Source organism: Capsicum annuum, chromosome 11 (assembly GCF_002878395.1).
Source record: "Capsicum annuum cultivar UCD-10X-F1 chromosome 11, UCD10Xv1.1, whole genome shotgun sequence".
NCBI lineage: Eukaryota > Viridiplantae > Streptophyta > Magnoliopsida > Solanales > Solanaceae > Capsicum > Capsicum annuum.
In genome coordinates this window covers 121,721,553-121,738,110 of record NC_061121.1, presented here as the reverse complement: position 1 = coordinate 121,738,110, position 16,558 = coordinate 121,721,553, and the positions used below count along the sequence as shown (strand labels likewise).

General features: G+C 36.7%; 1 protein-coding gene across 8 annotated transcripts in view; it reads right to left on the bottom strand.

The window, feature by feature from the left end:
* Positions 1 to 11,707, bottom strand: part of LOC107847439 — a 27,846-nt gene extending 16,139 nt beyond the window's left edge. For 7 of the 8 annotated variants that reach the window (XR_007046800.1, XR_007046799.1, XM_047398927.1 and 4 more), the window contains exons 1-5: positions 11,270 to 11,689; positions 10,252 to 10,385; positions 9,992 to 10,141; positions 9,794 to 9,905; positions 9,340 to 9,682 (exon numbers count right to left, since the gene is read on the bottom strand). Coding sequence is in view for 6 of the 8 variants with exons in the window: in XM_047398927.1 (XP_047254883.1) it covers positions 9,340 to 9,682; positions 9,794 to 9,905; positions 9,992 to 10,141; positions 10,252 to 10,385; positions 11,270 to 11,510 (980 nt within the window). In the remaining 2 variants the exon portion in view is untranslated. Of the gene's footprint in view, positions 1 to 9,339; positions 9,683 to 9,793; positions 9,906 to 9,991; positions 10,142 to 10,251; positions 10,386 to 11,269 lie in introns of all 8 variants that reach the window. The other variant, XM_016691674.2, reaches the window with a different exon arrangement.
* Positions 11,708 to 16,558: the final 4,851 nt, after the last annotated feature.

Below are 16,558 nucleotides of genomic sequence, written 5' to 3'. Positions count from 1 at the left end.
CCTAGAAACACCCAACACCTCACTTGCATTCTCCCTGATGCACCTTGCCGCCCTGTCCCACATACTATCCACGTCCCCCCTACACTCCCACACCCCCATTCCCGCCAACCTCTCCCCTATCTCCCATGCATTTACTGGCGTCAGGCCGCCCCACGTAATTCTCGGTCTACACTCCTTAGTCCTCCTCTTTCTATTCTTCTTTATACTCAAATCCATAACCAAGAGCCTATGCTGGGTCGAAAGATTCTCACTCGGGATGACTTTACAGTCCTTACACAACGCCCTAGGATCTTAATTGATATGATAAAATCATATCTGATTTACTATAGATAGTTTAGGTAATTAAATCAAAAAGAGATCATATCTTGATTATCATATCTGCTAAAATCTTGTGATTTAATTATGTTTGTGTTTGCTTTCCTATACTATAAATTTGTAGATCTTAGATGAATAAAATGTACACTTTTGCTACCAATCTTAATAGTATCGGAGTAACTTTATTCTTGTATTGTTGATAACTAAAACAACATTTATTGGGCTACGTCACCCAGCAGCATTAACAAAAGCCGAGAGTTTTGTAAACACACTTTCGACCGAGACAACAATGAACCAAGGCGACAATTCTTCACATAAGAAAAAGAAGTAGTGTGATTTTTGCAAAAAATACTGACACTCGTGAAACTTGCTAGAAAATCCACGGAAAACCACCAAACTGAAACAAAAAAGGGCAAAAAAACATGGCAGCTAGGCCTTTCAATGTACCAGCAAAGAACCGGGGCTGAAATCTTCTTCAGAAATGCCACCATTCACCAAGGAACAGTTAGAGCTACTGCACAAACTTCTCCAATCTCAACTCCAATCCAGTAAACCTAATCTATCTACTCCCACTTGTTCTTTTACCCAGGTAATATGCAATGTGTTTTATTGAGTACAGATTCTACTAGTATAAACTCTTGGATCATAGATGCAGGTACTAGTGATCACATGACATAGAACTCCCATTTTTTCTCGACTTATACTCCTTTAGCAGAAAATAAAAAAGTCAAAATTGTTGATGGTTCCTTCTCAGCAATTGTTGGGAAAGGGACCGTCAAACTAACCCCTTTTTCAACTCTTTTTTATGTCCTTCATGTTCCAAAATTGTCTCATAATCTTTTATCCATCAACAAGTTGACTCGAAACCTTAATTATCGTGCTATCTTTGATGTTATCTTCGACGATATTTCATGTATATTTAAGGACAAGGTCTCGGGGAAGATGATTGGCAATGCTAGAGAGTTTGAAGGTTACTAGGAAGGTTACTATCACAATGGATGTCACCTTTTTTGAATCACAACTGTTTTTTGAAACTCATCTCCGAGGGAGAAAAATAATGAATATTCGAGGGATTCGAGGGATGATAAAGATCTTCTTGACCTCACATGTGAGAAAAAAAGGATCTACGTTTTATGATAGATACAGGACATAATTTTTTTTGTTAATAACAACCTAGATAATGTAAGAGATCCCAACTTAAATAATGAAAATAAGGATACTGAGACAATAGAGCATTTTCATGATACAATTAATGACAAAGACAGGGAACAAACAAAAGAATTACATGTTTACATGAGAAGAAACCGGAACCAAGAAAAAGAGATTAAGGACTCTCATCAAAACCAAATGACCGCCCCGCAAGATCTCACCGATACACAAGGTAATTCTCCAGAACCTAATTCTGATTTATCCATTGTTAGTTTAGACCTTGATCTTCCAATTGCCAAACATAAAAGGGTAAGAAAAGTCACCAACTATCTCATGTCAAATATTGTGTCATATAGAAACTTGTCCCCTTCTTATATAGCTTTTCTTTCTCAATTATCTGGAATGGAGATACCGAGAAATGTGCAGGATGCTTTGAACGTTCCCGGGTGGACGAAGGTAGTTCTTGAGGAGATGAACGCTCTGGAGAGAAATAAAACCTGAAAAATGGTGGAACTACCACGTGGAAAGAAAATAGTAGGCTAGAAGTGGGTGTTCACTATCAAATTTAAATCAAATAGGTCCCTAGAGAGGTATAAGGCACATTTGGTGGCAAAAGGATTCACTCAGACTTACGAGATTGACTATCTTAAGACATTTGCTCTAGTTGCCAAATTGAATTCAATAAGGGTTCTTCTGACCATTACTGCCAACCTTGATTAGCCCCTCCAACAACTAGACGTGAGAATGCATTCTTGAACAAAAAACTTGAAGAAGTCTACATGGACCCTCCTACAGGTTTTGAAGAAAGGCATGGAACTAGAGTGTGCAAGCTAAAGAAAACTCTCTACGGGCTCAAATAATCTCCAAAAGCTTGATTTGAGAGGTTTACTAAGTTTGTAAAAAAAACTAGGGTACACTCAAGGACAAGCAGATCATACCATGTTCATTCCACATTCTCTTGAGGGAATGGCAATTATCCTGATAGCGTATGTCGATGATATTATACTTACAAGAGATGACTTGTCTAAAATGGAGAATTTAAAAAAACAGTTGACCTCGGAGTTTGAGATTAAAGATTTGGGCCAGTTGAAATATTTTCTAGGCATAGAAGTAGCGAGATCAAAAGAAGGCATTATGGTGTCACAAAGAAAGCACGTACTAGATCTTCTAAAAGAGACGGGGATGAGTGGTTGTCATCCAGCTGAAACACCTATAGATCCGAATATAAAATTCGGAAATAAAGGAAATTCAGTTGACCATAGTCAATGTCAAAGACTAGTGGGGAAGTTGATCTACTTGTCACATACTTGACCTAATATAGCTTTTTTTATAAGCTTAGACAGTCAGCTTATGCACACTCTAAAGGAAGAGCACCAAGAAGCGGTCTACAAGATCCTAAGATATCTTACAAGTTCCCTGGGAAAAGGATTGTTTTTCGGAAAAAGTCAACATAGGGGCATTGAAAGCTGGAGATTCTACTACTGACAGGAGGTCTGCATCTAGATATTGTACATTTATCTGGGGAAATCTTGTGACCTGGAAGAGTAAAAAGCAGAATGTTGTAGCCCGAAGCAGTGCTAAAGCTGAATACCGATCTATGGCTCATGGGATTTGTGAAATGATTTGGCTCAAGAAGATGATGGAAGAACTCAAAAGACTGTTTGGTTTACCAATGAAGTTGTATTGTGACAATAAAGCGAACATAAATATTGCTCGCAATCTAGTTCAACAAGATAGAACAAAACATGTTGAAGTGGATAGGCACTCCATAAAAGAAAAGATTGAAAAAAGAAGTGTGTGCATGCCTTTCGTCCCAACAAATCAACAAATTTCAGATATTTTCACAAAAGGCTTGTTTAAACCAAAATTTAAAATTTTTGTAAGCAAGTTAGGCATGATAGATATTTACATACCAACTTGAGGGGGAGTGTTGATTTGTGAATATTTAAAATTTGATTTTGTAGGATCTTAATTGATCTGATAAAATCAAATCCGATTTGTTATAGATAGTTTAGGTAATTAGATCAAAAGAAGATAATATCCTGATATCATATCTGCTAAAATCAACCAATTCGATTCTGTGTGTTTGCTTTCTTGTACTATAAATTTGTAGCTCTCTGATAATAAAATGTACACTTTTGGTACCAATCTTACAGATGGTTTTAGGCGAGATAGAGGTACGCTGAAGAAATATTGGAGAGAGGTGATTAGGCATGACATGGAGCGGTTACAGCTTACAGAGGACATGACCCTTGATAGAAAGGTGTGGATGTCGCGAATTAGGGTAGAAGGTTAATGGGTAATAGTGCATCCATGATAGTAGGGAGGAGTACTTTGTTTGTATCTGTGCCTGTAGTTTCTTGTTCGTAGTGTTTTCCGATGATGGTTGTGATTTCGAATAAATAGTTTATAGTATTACTTTGTCGGTGTCTTGGTTCTTTTATTATCTAGCAACGTGTTATCCCATTTTATTGTTTATTTTTATGTTTTTTATTTGTTATACTGTTATTTGTCTTGAGCCAGGGGTCTATCGAAAACAGCCTCTCTACTTCATCTGAGGTAGTTGTATGGACTGCATGCACTTTACCTTCCCAAGACCCCACTTTGTGGGAATACACTGAGTATGTTGTTGTTGTAGTCCTCGTCCTCTTCCTTTTCCACTTATACTGATTCAAAACAAAAGGATTTGATGTCCACTGTCTTCACAAAGGCCTAGTTACGTAACACAGTAAGCTAACCAGCTAAACTTCGAAATTCTTTCTCAAATGGTACAGGAACAATATATATTGCATTGACAACAACTTAAGAGTTGAAATCTTGAAGACATTCACAGTGCGAAAAGAAGCTTCAGAAAAGATTTGAACTATATTCTTAAAGAAAAGATTCAACAACTACATACACCGTGTAGTCCCACAACATGGGGTCGGAGACCTTAACTCTACCTTAGAGATGACGTACAGAGGCTATTTCCGATAAACCTTTGGCCCAAGACAAAAATAGTCTAGAAAAAGACATAACGGAAGTACAAAAGGTAACAGATAGTAGCAGAATAGTACTAAAAGAAATACTATAATCAAACTATACAAAACAATAGATAGTAACCGAAATCGAAGAACAAGAAACTTCAAGAGTAGTCCTACGATTACTAGTAAGGACAATATACTCCCACTTACTAGTATGGACGAACTCCTACCTACTAATCTTCTACCTTAATTCATATCCTTCAAACCCTTCTATCTAAGATCATTTCCTGATTAGTTGCAACTGTGTCATGTCATTTCTAATCACCTCTCCCTAAAACTTCTTCGGTTTACCTCTACTTCTCCCAAATCCATCCATAGACAATTTCTCACACCTCTATATTGGGGCATCCGTACATCTCCTCATCACATTCCCAAATCATTTCAACCTCACTATCCGCAGTTTGTCTTCCACCGAAGTCACTCCTACTTTGTCTCGATATCGGCATTTTAATCCTATTTCTCCCAATATACCCACACATCCATCGCAACATACTCATCTCCGCCACTATCACCTTCTGAATATAAGAATTCTTGACTAGCCAACACTCTGTCCCATATAATATAGCTGGTCTACCCACCACTCTATAGAACTTGCCTTTAAGTTTAGGTGGCACTTTCTTATCACACAACACAACAATCCGAATGAGAGTTATTTTATCCACCCTACACCAATACGGTGACATACTTGCTAATCCTTTTGTTCCACAGATAATAGAACCAAGACACTCAAAATTAACTCTTTTTAGGATGGACGATGTATCGGGCCTCACTTCCACTCAGCATCATACATCACATCACTGAACATGCAATCAAGTATTCAGTCTTGATCATGCTCAACCTAAACCCTTTAGACTCCAAGGTTTGTCTCCAAACCTTCAAAATTTAGCGTTAACTCTATCATGAGTCTTATCACTTAAAACTACGTCATTCCCTAATAACATACACCATGGCACCTCACCTTGAATTTGTCACATCAATGCATCCATCACCATGGCAAATAAAAAGGGGCTAAGGGTTGATCTTTGGTGCAACCCCATTAACACGAGAAAGAGCTCTGAGTCTCCCCTTACTGTCCTTACTTGATTCTTGCATACATCATACATGTCCTTAATCGACCAAGTGTATGCCATAGGTACACTGCCAGCCTCCAAGCACCTCCATAGAATCTCCCTATAGACTTTGTCGTAAGCCTTTTCTAGGTTGATGAACAGCATGCCCTTCCTCTCCCAATACTACTACACCAGTCTCATTACGAGATGAATGGCTTCTATAGTCGAACTTCTTGGAAAAACCCAAATTGGTTCTCGAAAATAGTCACAACCCTCCTCAGCCTCATTTCCACCAACCTCCCTAAACCTTGATAGTTCGGCTAAGCAACTTAATACTTCTATAGTTGTAGCAATTTTGAATGTCACCCTTGTTCTTGTATAGTGGAATCATCGTACTTCATCTCCATGCTTCGGGCATTTTTGCTATTATAAAATGACATTGAACTCAGTCAGCCACTCCATACCGCCCCTATGTGCTCTTCCAAAAACCACTGAAATCTCTTCTGGACGAGTTGCTTTAACCTTAAGCATCTTAGCAATAGCACCCTTACCATCCTCAACCATTATACACTAAACACCTCTGAGTGCTTAAAACCGCTTAGCACAATGTCGTTGTACCTCAGTTTGTTTAGTAGTATGTGGAAGTATGGCTGGCATCTCCTTCTAATGAGTACCCCCTCCACAGAAGTATGACCAACATCTCCTTCTAATGAGTACCTCCTGCACTAGTATTTTTCCGTGTTCATACTTAATGCACTTCACTTGCTCAAGGTCACAGAACCTTATCTTGAGCTAGCCTGTATAAATTCTTATCTTCGCCTTTTGTCCTCTAATTCTGCGTACAAGCCCTCAAAGGTTGCTTTTGTCGTCATAATCACTAACTTTGCGTTCTTCTTAGCCATCTTATATTTCTTCCTATTCATTTGTTTTTCTTCCTTGTCCTTATACACCAACTTTACATAAGGCAGTGTTATCCCCTATATTGTCCACATCCACACTACTCCCCTAAGCTCTTATTACCATTAAGTTCTCTCGTATCTCCAGGACACTAGCCACAATCAAGCACCCCATTTGATCCTTGGCTGGTCATCCATAGCCCTCTTCTTCCTCTCCTTCTTGATCTCTAAATCTATTACCAAGAGCTTATGTTAGGTCGAAAAATTCTCACTTAGGATAACCTCACATTCCTCACAAAAACTTTCATCACCCTTCCTAAGGAGCAAAAATTCTATCCAAGTCTTGGCCTCCGAACTATGGAAGGTAATCAAGTGTTTCTCCTTCTTCAAGAAACTCAAATTAGCTACGATCAACCCAAAGGCTCTTGCGACATTCAAAAGTGAGACTCCTCCTTCATTCCAATCCCCGAAACCAAAGCCTTCATGCACATCGTTATAACCCCTCGGGGATGGCCCAATATGCCCATTGAAATCTCTTCCTATGAAAAGCTTCACAGTGTTTGGTATGCCTCTCACCACCTTATCTAGAACCTCTCAAAATATCTTCTCCTCCTCGTCCAAGTCTGCTTGCGGTGCATATGCACTAATAATGTTCAAAGTAGACCCTCCAATGACTAACTTCATCATCATCCCATCATTGACCCACCTAACCTCTATAACTTTCTCCCTTAGCTCTTCATCCACTAAAACTCTTAGCCTATTCCTATTCATCGAGCCTCCCGAGTACCACAACTTATCTCCATCCACGTCCATGCCATAGCTCCGACTTATTTGATTTCTTAGACACATGCTATATTAATTCTTCTCTTCCTAAGAATCTTCACTAGCTCTATGGACTTTTCTGATAAAGTCCCTATGTCCTAAGACACTACACTAAACCTAGAGGCTCCCTTAACCCCTCCACCACCCCTGGCCCTCAACCCCATGCCATACAGAGAACATGATCCTAATCTACCATCATTCACCAACGCCGCTAAAGCAAATATGTCCAAATCAATATGATAACACAAACAAGCAAGAATTTAAAGGCAAATAAAACTAATAAGCAGTGTTCAGGAATGCGCTCGCATCATCACATAATGCGATAATGCAAAGCGATGCGAGCCCCTCTCGCTGCGTGTGGCTGATGCGAGTGCATCATGTTGATTTTATTTTTACGGTCAATTTTAAAGCAAAAAAAAGTCACTTCATGTTGATATTATATTTAGGGTCAATTTTAAATAAATAAAAGAGTCTACTGCGGTAACTGCCACTGCTACAATTTTCTAAGGTTAACTTTGAAGTCCAATGCTGCGATTTCTTCTTCTTCACTTCAACGATGCGCTGACATTGTTTCACGCTTCGCGTAATGCATATTGCGAAGCCTTGTCACTTTTTTCCGCATCACACTTCCCTAAACACTGCTAATAAGACAAAAGCATTAAAACTAAAGGTAAGTGGAACTACAAACTAAATGTAGGGCTCAACAAGCAGTAGTCTAATACAGCTCTGAAGCAAATAATCAACAGAAAAATGAGATGGCAAAACAAAATTTTACATGAAATGAAGAACAGCGGAGAAAAATTGAACAAGAATCTATTCCTAAGTGCTTCAATTCTAGATTCTTTAAAGTACAGAAACCATATGTTCAGATGTAAATTCTCAGAACACAACAGACACTAGAAACAAAAACAAAAAAATAAAAAACTATACAGCCAATATCACGTAGCGCAAAATCAATAACCAGAAATAGCTAATAAGAAAGATACAAACACCAAGGAAGATTTCAGTATCTAGAAATAAATACCTAGGACAAGAAATAGAGAGGAGAAAGGAACGATAGAACCCGGTCTACAGTGAGACAACTGGAAGCAAGTTTCAAGTGATACCGACCAATTGCAGTAATGGATGGCACCTGGTAATACCCGATAGGGTCTAACCTTTCTGGGCAGATTCTAGGGTTCCAGTTGCCAGAGAAGATATCCACCGGGAAGGAAAAGATAAAGAAAGGAAGAAGAAAAGAGAAAGGAGAAAACAGATAGGAGAAAGAGAGAAGGAGAGATAGAGTTCAATAGTCCTTACCTGGGCGCCGGATTGTGTAGGTCACCCGGAGTCTGTGGTCCGACTATTCGTTAGCGTACAGACAGAGAGAGAGAACTTAGCGTGTAGAGAGAGAGAGCGTCAAGCCAACATTATGAGAAATAAAATATCTCTCTGAGAAAAGATTGATTCCCAGAAATAATTATCATTCATAATAGCACAAAGTACTATGAGCTGATATTTCCACAAATCCGATCCTGACGTAGGAAAGATATCTGACAAAGCGGTAAGACACCTGTAGACTCTCACTCTGCTATACTAGCTGAAGCAAAGGATCTCATTCTCCTTATCCTGAAGTGAGTGATTTCAAGATTTTTAATGCAATCAAATATTTGTTTAAGATAATATCTTTTTTTTATAACCTAGAAATCCCCGAGGGCCAGGATGGTTCGAAACTCCGTAAATATTGGGTCTGCTCCTCTATCTTTTTCCACTTAAATACCATAATTTTAGTCCACACCAGGGACCAAGCTCGTGATGTGTGCCTAATTCACAGATCTTTTCATACCACTGAACCAAAGCCCTTGGAACTTGTTCAAAATTATATCTACAATTTAATGAACACAAAAAAAGTTATAACTTTTTGCCATCGTTCATTGGTAAAGAGGGAATACATGATATAACTATGAGCAACATACATCAATATAGGAATATATCTATACTACAAAGATCTTAGAAGCTTTGATCACGCGATCAAAAGATTTCATAGGATATCATGGGATTAAAGTGACGATTATGACATAAAGAAAAATAAGAGGCGACTCATACTCCTTCCATTCATCTTGTGAAGTTTCCTCCAGATATCTCAAATATGCAGACAAAGCATTCAACACAAGATTTGTACCACCTCCCACTATATTTCCACTTTGTGTTACGAAGACTGATTTAACATGTCGCTTCCTCTGAATTTTCTTGAGAGTTGATTCATTTGGACTGTTTTCTATAAACTCTTGCTCTCTCAGACCTTGAACAACAGTACTCAGAGTCGCAGTTTGGGCTTTTTGCAATTCACTTGCAGATGAAGCCTTCTCAATCAAAACCCATCTGTTTCGGGACATGCCAACATTGTCATCCATAAATTTCTTTAGATCTTCTAATGTGGGCAATGTACCTAGTGCATATACTACTATTATATTCCATGTTGTGAGCAAAGGAAAAAGATGATAGATATCAAAAGAGTATTGCACGGTATGGTTGGGGAAAAAGAGTGGTCAGATCATACCCCAAGAGAAGCTCAAATCTTCATTTGGTAACACTTGAGAAGAAAGAGGTGATGTGATGAGTAATTTCAGCTTCTTGAATTCAGCATACGATTTAGGCAAAACCTTTAAGCTCTGGATATATAGAAGTTAAAAGATCACGAACTAAGAATTTTTGCCGAATACAGAGCATCGGGAGGCTGAAATAAGACAAAAAGTACCTTCATATCATAAAATGGAGTGTTCCATATTACAAGTTTTGGGGTCCCCTCAGCAGAAGGTATTGTATCCAAGGTCTCTTTTACACCTTCTAACATACTCCATAAGCCAAACTCTACCTCCTCCTCTACATATATGTTGGTAACCTTAACCTGTTCCAATGCTCGGTGATGAATGTAAGAATATAAGTGGATGACAGCCTGAAGCTCCCTCATTCCAGGCTAGATAAATATCAGAATAAGCAAATATAATATGTAAAAACCTCTTTGACGAGCCCTTCTATGACACTCTCTGCAGCCCCGAACCTGATCATCAGATTAGATCCTCGCTCCTTCAGTGAACGCTTCAGATCTTCCAGCGCAAAAAGAAGTAACTCGACCATGTCATCAGAAAATCCTGTGAAAATGACAACAGCAGACACAAAACAAGATACATGAGTACCTCACCTGACCTTTAACAAGTTTCTAACGCATATAAAATTGACCATTTGAAGGTCTTGCCTTTGAGTCATGCAGAAGAGAAAGGACTTTTCGTGACCTCACTGCAGGGGCGGAGCCACCTTATGGCTAGGTGGTTCATCCAAACCATCTATTTATACATTGTTAAAATTATTTTTTATGTATATATAGTTGACGTTGAACCCCCTTCGGCTAGTTTGTGTGCTTACTTCTTTTAATTTTGAACACCCTTAGTTAAAATTCTAGCTCCACCACTGCTCACTAGAAGTCAAAAATTCGGTAACTGTTCTGCTTTAGCTATCTTCAATTAACCAAGTCAAGAATTTCCAATTAACACAAAGTAATTCACTTTTTTTTTTTCAGTGCAACAATCATCAACTTAATCAAACAGAAAATGCATATGTAGCTGCAAATAAACTTAGATAACCACAAAATAGAAAACCACAGAAAGTTCATACTACTTCTGTAACTATTTCATTTAGAAACTCTCCCTAAACAAATTTCAAGAATTCAAACTTATAAAATTATTATTCAAATTTTAAACTTTAATGTGGTTTGCTCGTCAAACCACTACTTGGGTATTTTCTTCTATAATCACCAAGTAAGACACATAAATAAAATAAATATTTTACACTCGGTAGCCTATCACATCACAACCAAAAAAAAGATCGAAAGGTAAATCACTTTTTTCAAGAAGACCCAGTATTCGAAATACAAGAGAGGGAGAGAGCATTTGCTTTTCGTTTTCAAGTTCATCCTTTTTTTTTTCCCTTAAATAAAATACATGTCCAAGTAGAGCAAGATGATGCTTAAGAAATTTACGAGAAAGAATGCGGGGATCGAAGATGTATAAAGGTACAAGGGTCCGGTGCATAGAAGAAGCTACAACAATTCCTGGGTGATCGTCGATACGAAGATCGTGCTTGTACCATAGTATAGCTGCTGCATCTTTGTTCACAGCACCGGGCGTTTTCATTTTCACGCAAGTACAACAGGAAGCAGGAGTGTTGGGGTTTGAAGAGAATGACAGTGAAAGAAACCGAGAGGAAGAAACAACAGCCATGGAGGTAAAGAAAGAATGAGAGACAAGGTATAACGGACTGCAAATCCATTAGTGAAACGAATGAGGTTTTATGTGCAGGAAATTACATGGTTATTGAATTGAGCTAGGTAGTTTGTGGCGGAGAAAGGGAGCTGAGATTTTGAGAAAACAGAGAGAATTGACCCGGCACCACGACATAAGAAACTTACGCCCTGGCCATTAAAATTACTTTTTTCTGGAATTGGATTTGAGTTAAAGTTAAAATTGTAGTTGTGTTTGGTTATAAATATAAAATTAAAGTTATTTTTAAAATTTTGTAAGAGAAGTATGAGTGAAAATAAGTAAAACTTGTTTTACTTTTTCAAATAATTTTTTGGAGTTGGAGTTAGAAAATTCATAGCCAAACGATACATGTTTTCACTTTTTTCACTAAAATGAAATAATTTTTCGAGAAAAAAGAAAAAATTTCTATGGCCAAACAGCTACTTAATTAATAGGTGAAATGTTCTATGTATTTATTTGAATTTGTAAAATAAACACTTTAACTTATCATTTTGTTATTTGAACCTCTCAACTCAATAAAATTTAATATTTTAAATTCTATTTCGATGTGTGTAATCAAATGCTTCTACATTAATTTTCACATTATTTTTAAATGCTATATTAAATTTCACATCATTTTAAATATCACATAAAAAAAATAAATATTAAAAAATTGTTATAAAACAATAAAGAATAAAGAATCTTGAAGGATGATTTACAATGAAGGAAGTCCTTCTATTTATAGGAAAAATTTGCTCCTAGTTTCACACTAAAAGACAAATACATTAAATCTTGATAGACATAGATCTTGATAGACATTCACTATAATTGATATATATCATAACACTCTCCCTTGAATGTCTAACAATACACATATAGACTGCCTCATTAAAAACCTTACAAGGAAAATCCAGTGGGACAAAATTTCGTAAGGGAAAAAAAGTGCAGCGCATATTAACTCCCCCTAATAAGCACATCCTTAAACCTTTGCATTTCGATCTTGTGCACCATCTTCTTGAAAGTTGCAGTTGGAAGAGACTTGGTGAATAAATCAGCCACATTGTCACTTGAACGAATCTGTTGTACGTCAATATCACAATTCTTTTGGAGCTCATGTGTATAGAAGAGCTTTGGCGAAATGTGTTTCGTTCTGTTTCCTTTTATAAATCCTCCTTTAAATTATGTTATGCATGCTGCATTATCTTCGTATAAAATCATTGGTACTTTGTCATATTTCAAGATATATTTTTCTCGAATGAGATGTATTATGGACCTCAACCACACACACTCTCGGCTTGCTTCATAAATAGCTATAATCTCAGCGTGATTCGATGAAGTGGCTACGATAGACTCTTTGTTGATCTCCAAGATATGGCAATTTTCCCACATATGAACACATAGCTTGTTTGAGACCGAGCTTTATGTGGGTCAGATAAGTACAGCATCAACATAACCAATAAGATCAAAACTACAATCTTTAAAATAAAATAAGCCCATATCGATTGTCCCTTTTAGATACCGTAATATGTGTTTGATCCCATTCAAATGTCTCCTGGTAGGAGCAGAACTATATCTTGCTAACAAATTAACTGAAAAGGCTATATCAGGCCTTGTAGTATTTACAAGATACATTAGTGCACCAATTGCACTAAGATATGATATTTCAGGACCAAGGAGTTCCTCATTCATTTCTTAGGGTCGGAATGGATCCTTATTCACATCAAGTGATCGAACAACCATCGGAGTACTTAATGGATGTGCTCCATCCATAGAGAATCATTTTAACACCTTTTCTATGTAGGCAGATTGATAGACAAAGATATTGTTTGTCAAATGCTCAATTTGCAAACCAAGGCATAACTTTGTCTTTTCGAGATCTTTTATCTCAAATTCTTTCTTTAGGTAATCAATTGTCTTTTGAAGCTCTATTGGCGTTCCAATAAGGTTTATGCCATCTACATAGACAACAGTATAACAAACTCCGATGTTGTTTTCTTTATCAAAACACACGGGCAAATTTCATCATTCGTATAACCTTCCTTAGATAAACATTCACTAAGACGGTTATACCACATGCGTCTAGATTGCTTCAAACCATACAATGATCTTTGTAATCTAATGGAATACATTTCCCGAGGCTCTGAACTACATGCTTTCGGCATTTTAAATCCTTCGGAAATTTTTATGTATATCTCATTATCAAGTGATCCATATAGATAGGTTGTTACCACATCAATCAAATGCATTTCAAGTCTCTCATGGACAGTGAAACTAATAAGATAACGCAATGTTTTGCGTCCATAACTGGTGAATATGTCTCGTCATAATCGACACTGGGCCATTGTGAAAAAACTTGTGCAACAAGGTGTGCCTTATACCTTTGTATTTCATTTTTCTCATTTATTTTCGCATAAAGACCCATTTATAGTCAATAGACTTAACACCATTAGGTGTTTGAGCTATAGATCTAAAAACTTCACGTTTGGCAAGTGAATTCAATTCAGATTGAATTGCTTCTTGCCATTTTGGCGAGTCATTTCTTTGTCGACATTCTGTGACAGATCGAGGTTCAAGATCCTCACTATCTTGCATGATTTTCGTTGTAACATTATATGCAAAGACATAATCCACTACTATTTCAGATCGATTCAAATTAGTTTCAACATCACTTGAATTTATGAATAGTTCCCCATTTTCTTGAGTGTCTTAGGCTCATTAATTCCTTCAGGAATATTAACATTGCTCAAATCTTGAACTTTCATATGTGGATTTTTCATAGTGTCATCTTGACCATTTATTTTTTTCTAGGATTTCGATCCTTAGAACCTAATGGTCTACCACACTTCAAGCGTGCTTTAGATTCATTAGTTATGACACTAGTGGATGGTCCTTTAGGGACATCAATTCGAATTGGGACATTCTCTGCAGGGATATGTGATTTAGTGATCCTTTTCAAATCTATAAATGCGTCCGACATTTGATTTGCAATCTTTTGCAGATACATAATCTTTTGTACTTCTTGCTTAAAAATAGAAGCACGTGGATCAAGATGAGATAATGATGGATTTTTCCACAAAAATTCTCTTTTGATGTCACTATCTTCTCCCCTTAATTTTGGAAAAACTATCTCATCAAATCGACAATCTGCAAATCGAGCAGTGAACATATCTCCCATTAATGATTCAAGATAGCGAATAATGGAGGGTGATTCAAAACCAACATAAATTTCTAACCTTCTTTAGGGGACCATCTTGGTGCGAATTAGTGGTGCTATAGGCACATAAATACCGCACCCAAAATTTTTTAAACGAGATATATTGGGGTCTTGACCCAAAACTAAGTGCAACGGAGAAAATTTATGATAATTTATCGGTCTAAGACGAACAAGTGTTGCAGCATGCAAAATTGCATGACCCCAAACAGAAGTGGGCAACTTAGTTTTCATAAGCAATGGTCTTGCTATCAACTGCAAAAGTTTAATTAATGACTCAGCAAGGCTATTTTGAGTGTGAACATGAGGTACAGGATGTTCCATTCTTATCCCAATCTATAAGCAATAGTCGTTAAATGCTTGGAATGAAAATTCTGTAGCATTTTCAAGGGGAATGGACTTAATTTTATTATCGAAAAACTGTGCCCGTAATCGTATTATTTGTGCCAACAATTTTGCAAATGCCAAGTTGCGAGATGACAAAAGGCACACATGAGACCATTTAGAGGAAGCATCTATTAGGACCATAAAGTATCTAAACGACCCACTAGGTGGGTGAATGGGTCCACCGATATCCCCATGTATGCGTTCCAAGAACGTGGGGGACTCAATCCCAACTTTTGTTGGCGATGGCCTCACAATCAACTTGCCTTGATAACAAGCATTGCATGAAAATTCACCATTCTAAAGAACCTTCAAGTTCTTTAATGGATGCCCATTTGAATTTTCTATGATTCGTCTCATCATTATAGATTCAGGATGTCCTAGGCAATCATGCCAAAGTACAAAAGTATTGGAATTAGTAAACTTTCGATTTACTATAGAATGTGCCTCAATTGCACAAATCTTTATCTAATACAGGCCAGAAGATAAAACAGGGAACTTTTCTATAACACATGTCTGGCTAGAGACTTCTAGATGATACCAAGATATTCAAGATTCATCTCATCAATTGTCTTGATATGATAATCATTTTCACGGATATCTTTAAAATTCATCAAGTTTCTCAGAGACTTAGGAGAGAACATAACATTATTTATGATGAGTTTAGTTCCCTGGGCAAGATTATAATGGCTTTTCCAAAGCCTTCAATCAAATTAGCACTACCAAAAATTGTAGTAACATTAATCTTACCCATGTTTAGATGAGAAAAATATTTCTCGTCTTTGAATATCGTATGTGTAGTACCAGAATCAATCAAACAAATATCTTCACAATTGGACAGCTTACTTTGAAAATTGTCCATATCTTCAAATACATAAAATAAAATAAATATACCATTGCACAAAATGAAAATCATTAATAAATTATTAACTACCTTTTATAATAAAAGTAATATCGTAAGTTGTGATTATTAGGTGTCAGCAACAAATACTGTCATTCACATCGTCATAAAAAAGGTACTATGCAAGATAATGAATTAATAATAATAAACACGTAACCCCGTTATAATAATTAATACATATAGTATTCTTAATGTTCCTAAGTCCATTATCATAATTTTATATCAATATTTTAACTGTTACACACCATACCAAAGTGATGCACGTTAACTGTTAGCTTATCAAAAACTTCACGTCTAACAAGATATCACTAGACAAAACATGCCACACATCTGCATAGTTAGAATATGTTAATCTAATATCCTTTGTAGTTTACACAATATTACTTTAATGACTATAAACTTCCCACTTTCAACCTTTTTTTTTCAAACATTAATTGTATCGTCTTTTTTCAATAAATACTAGTAAAATAATAAATTACAATAATATAATTAAACTAATCAATACTAATAAAAAATTAATACTCATGCAAA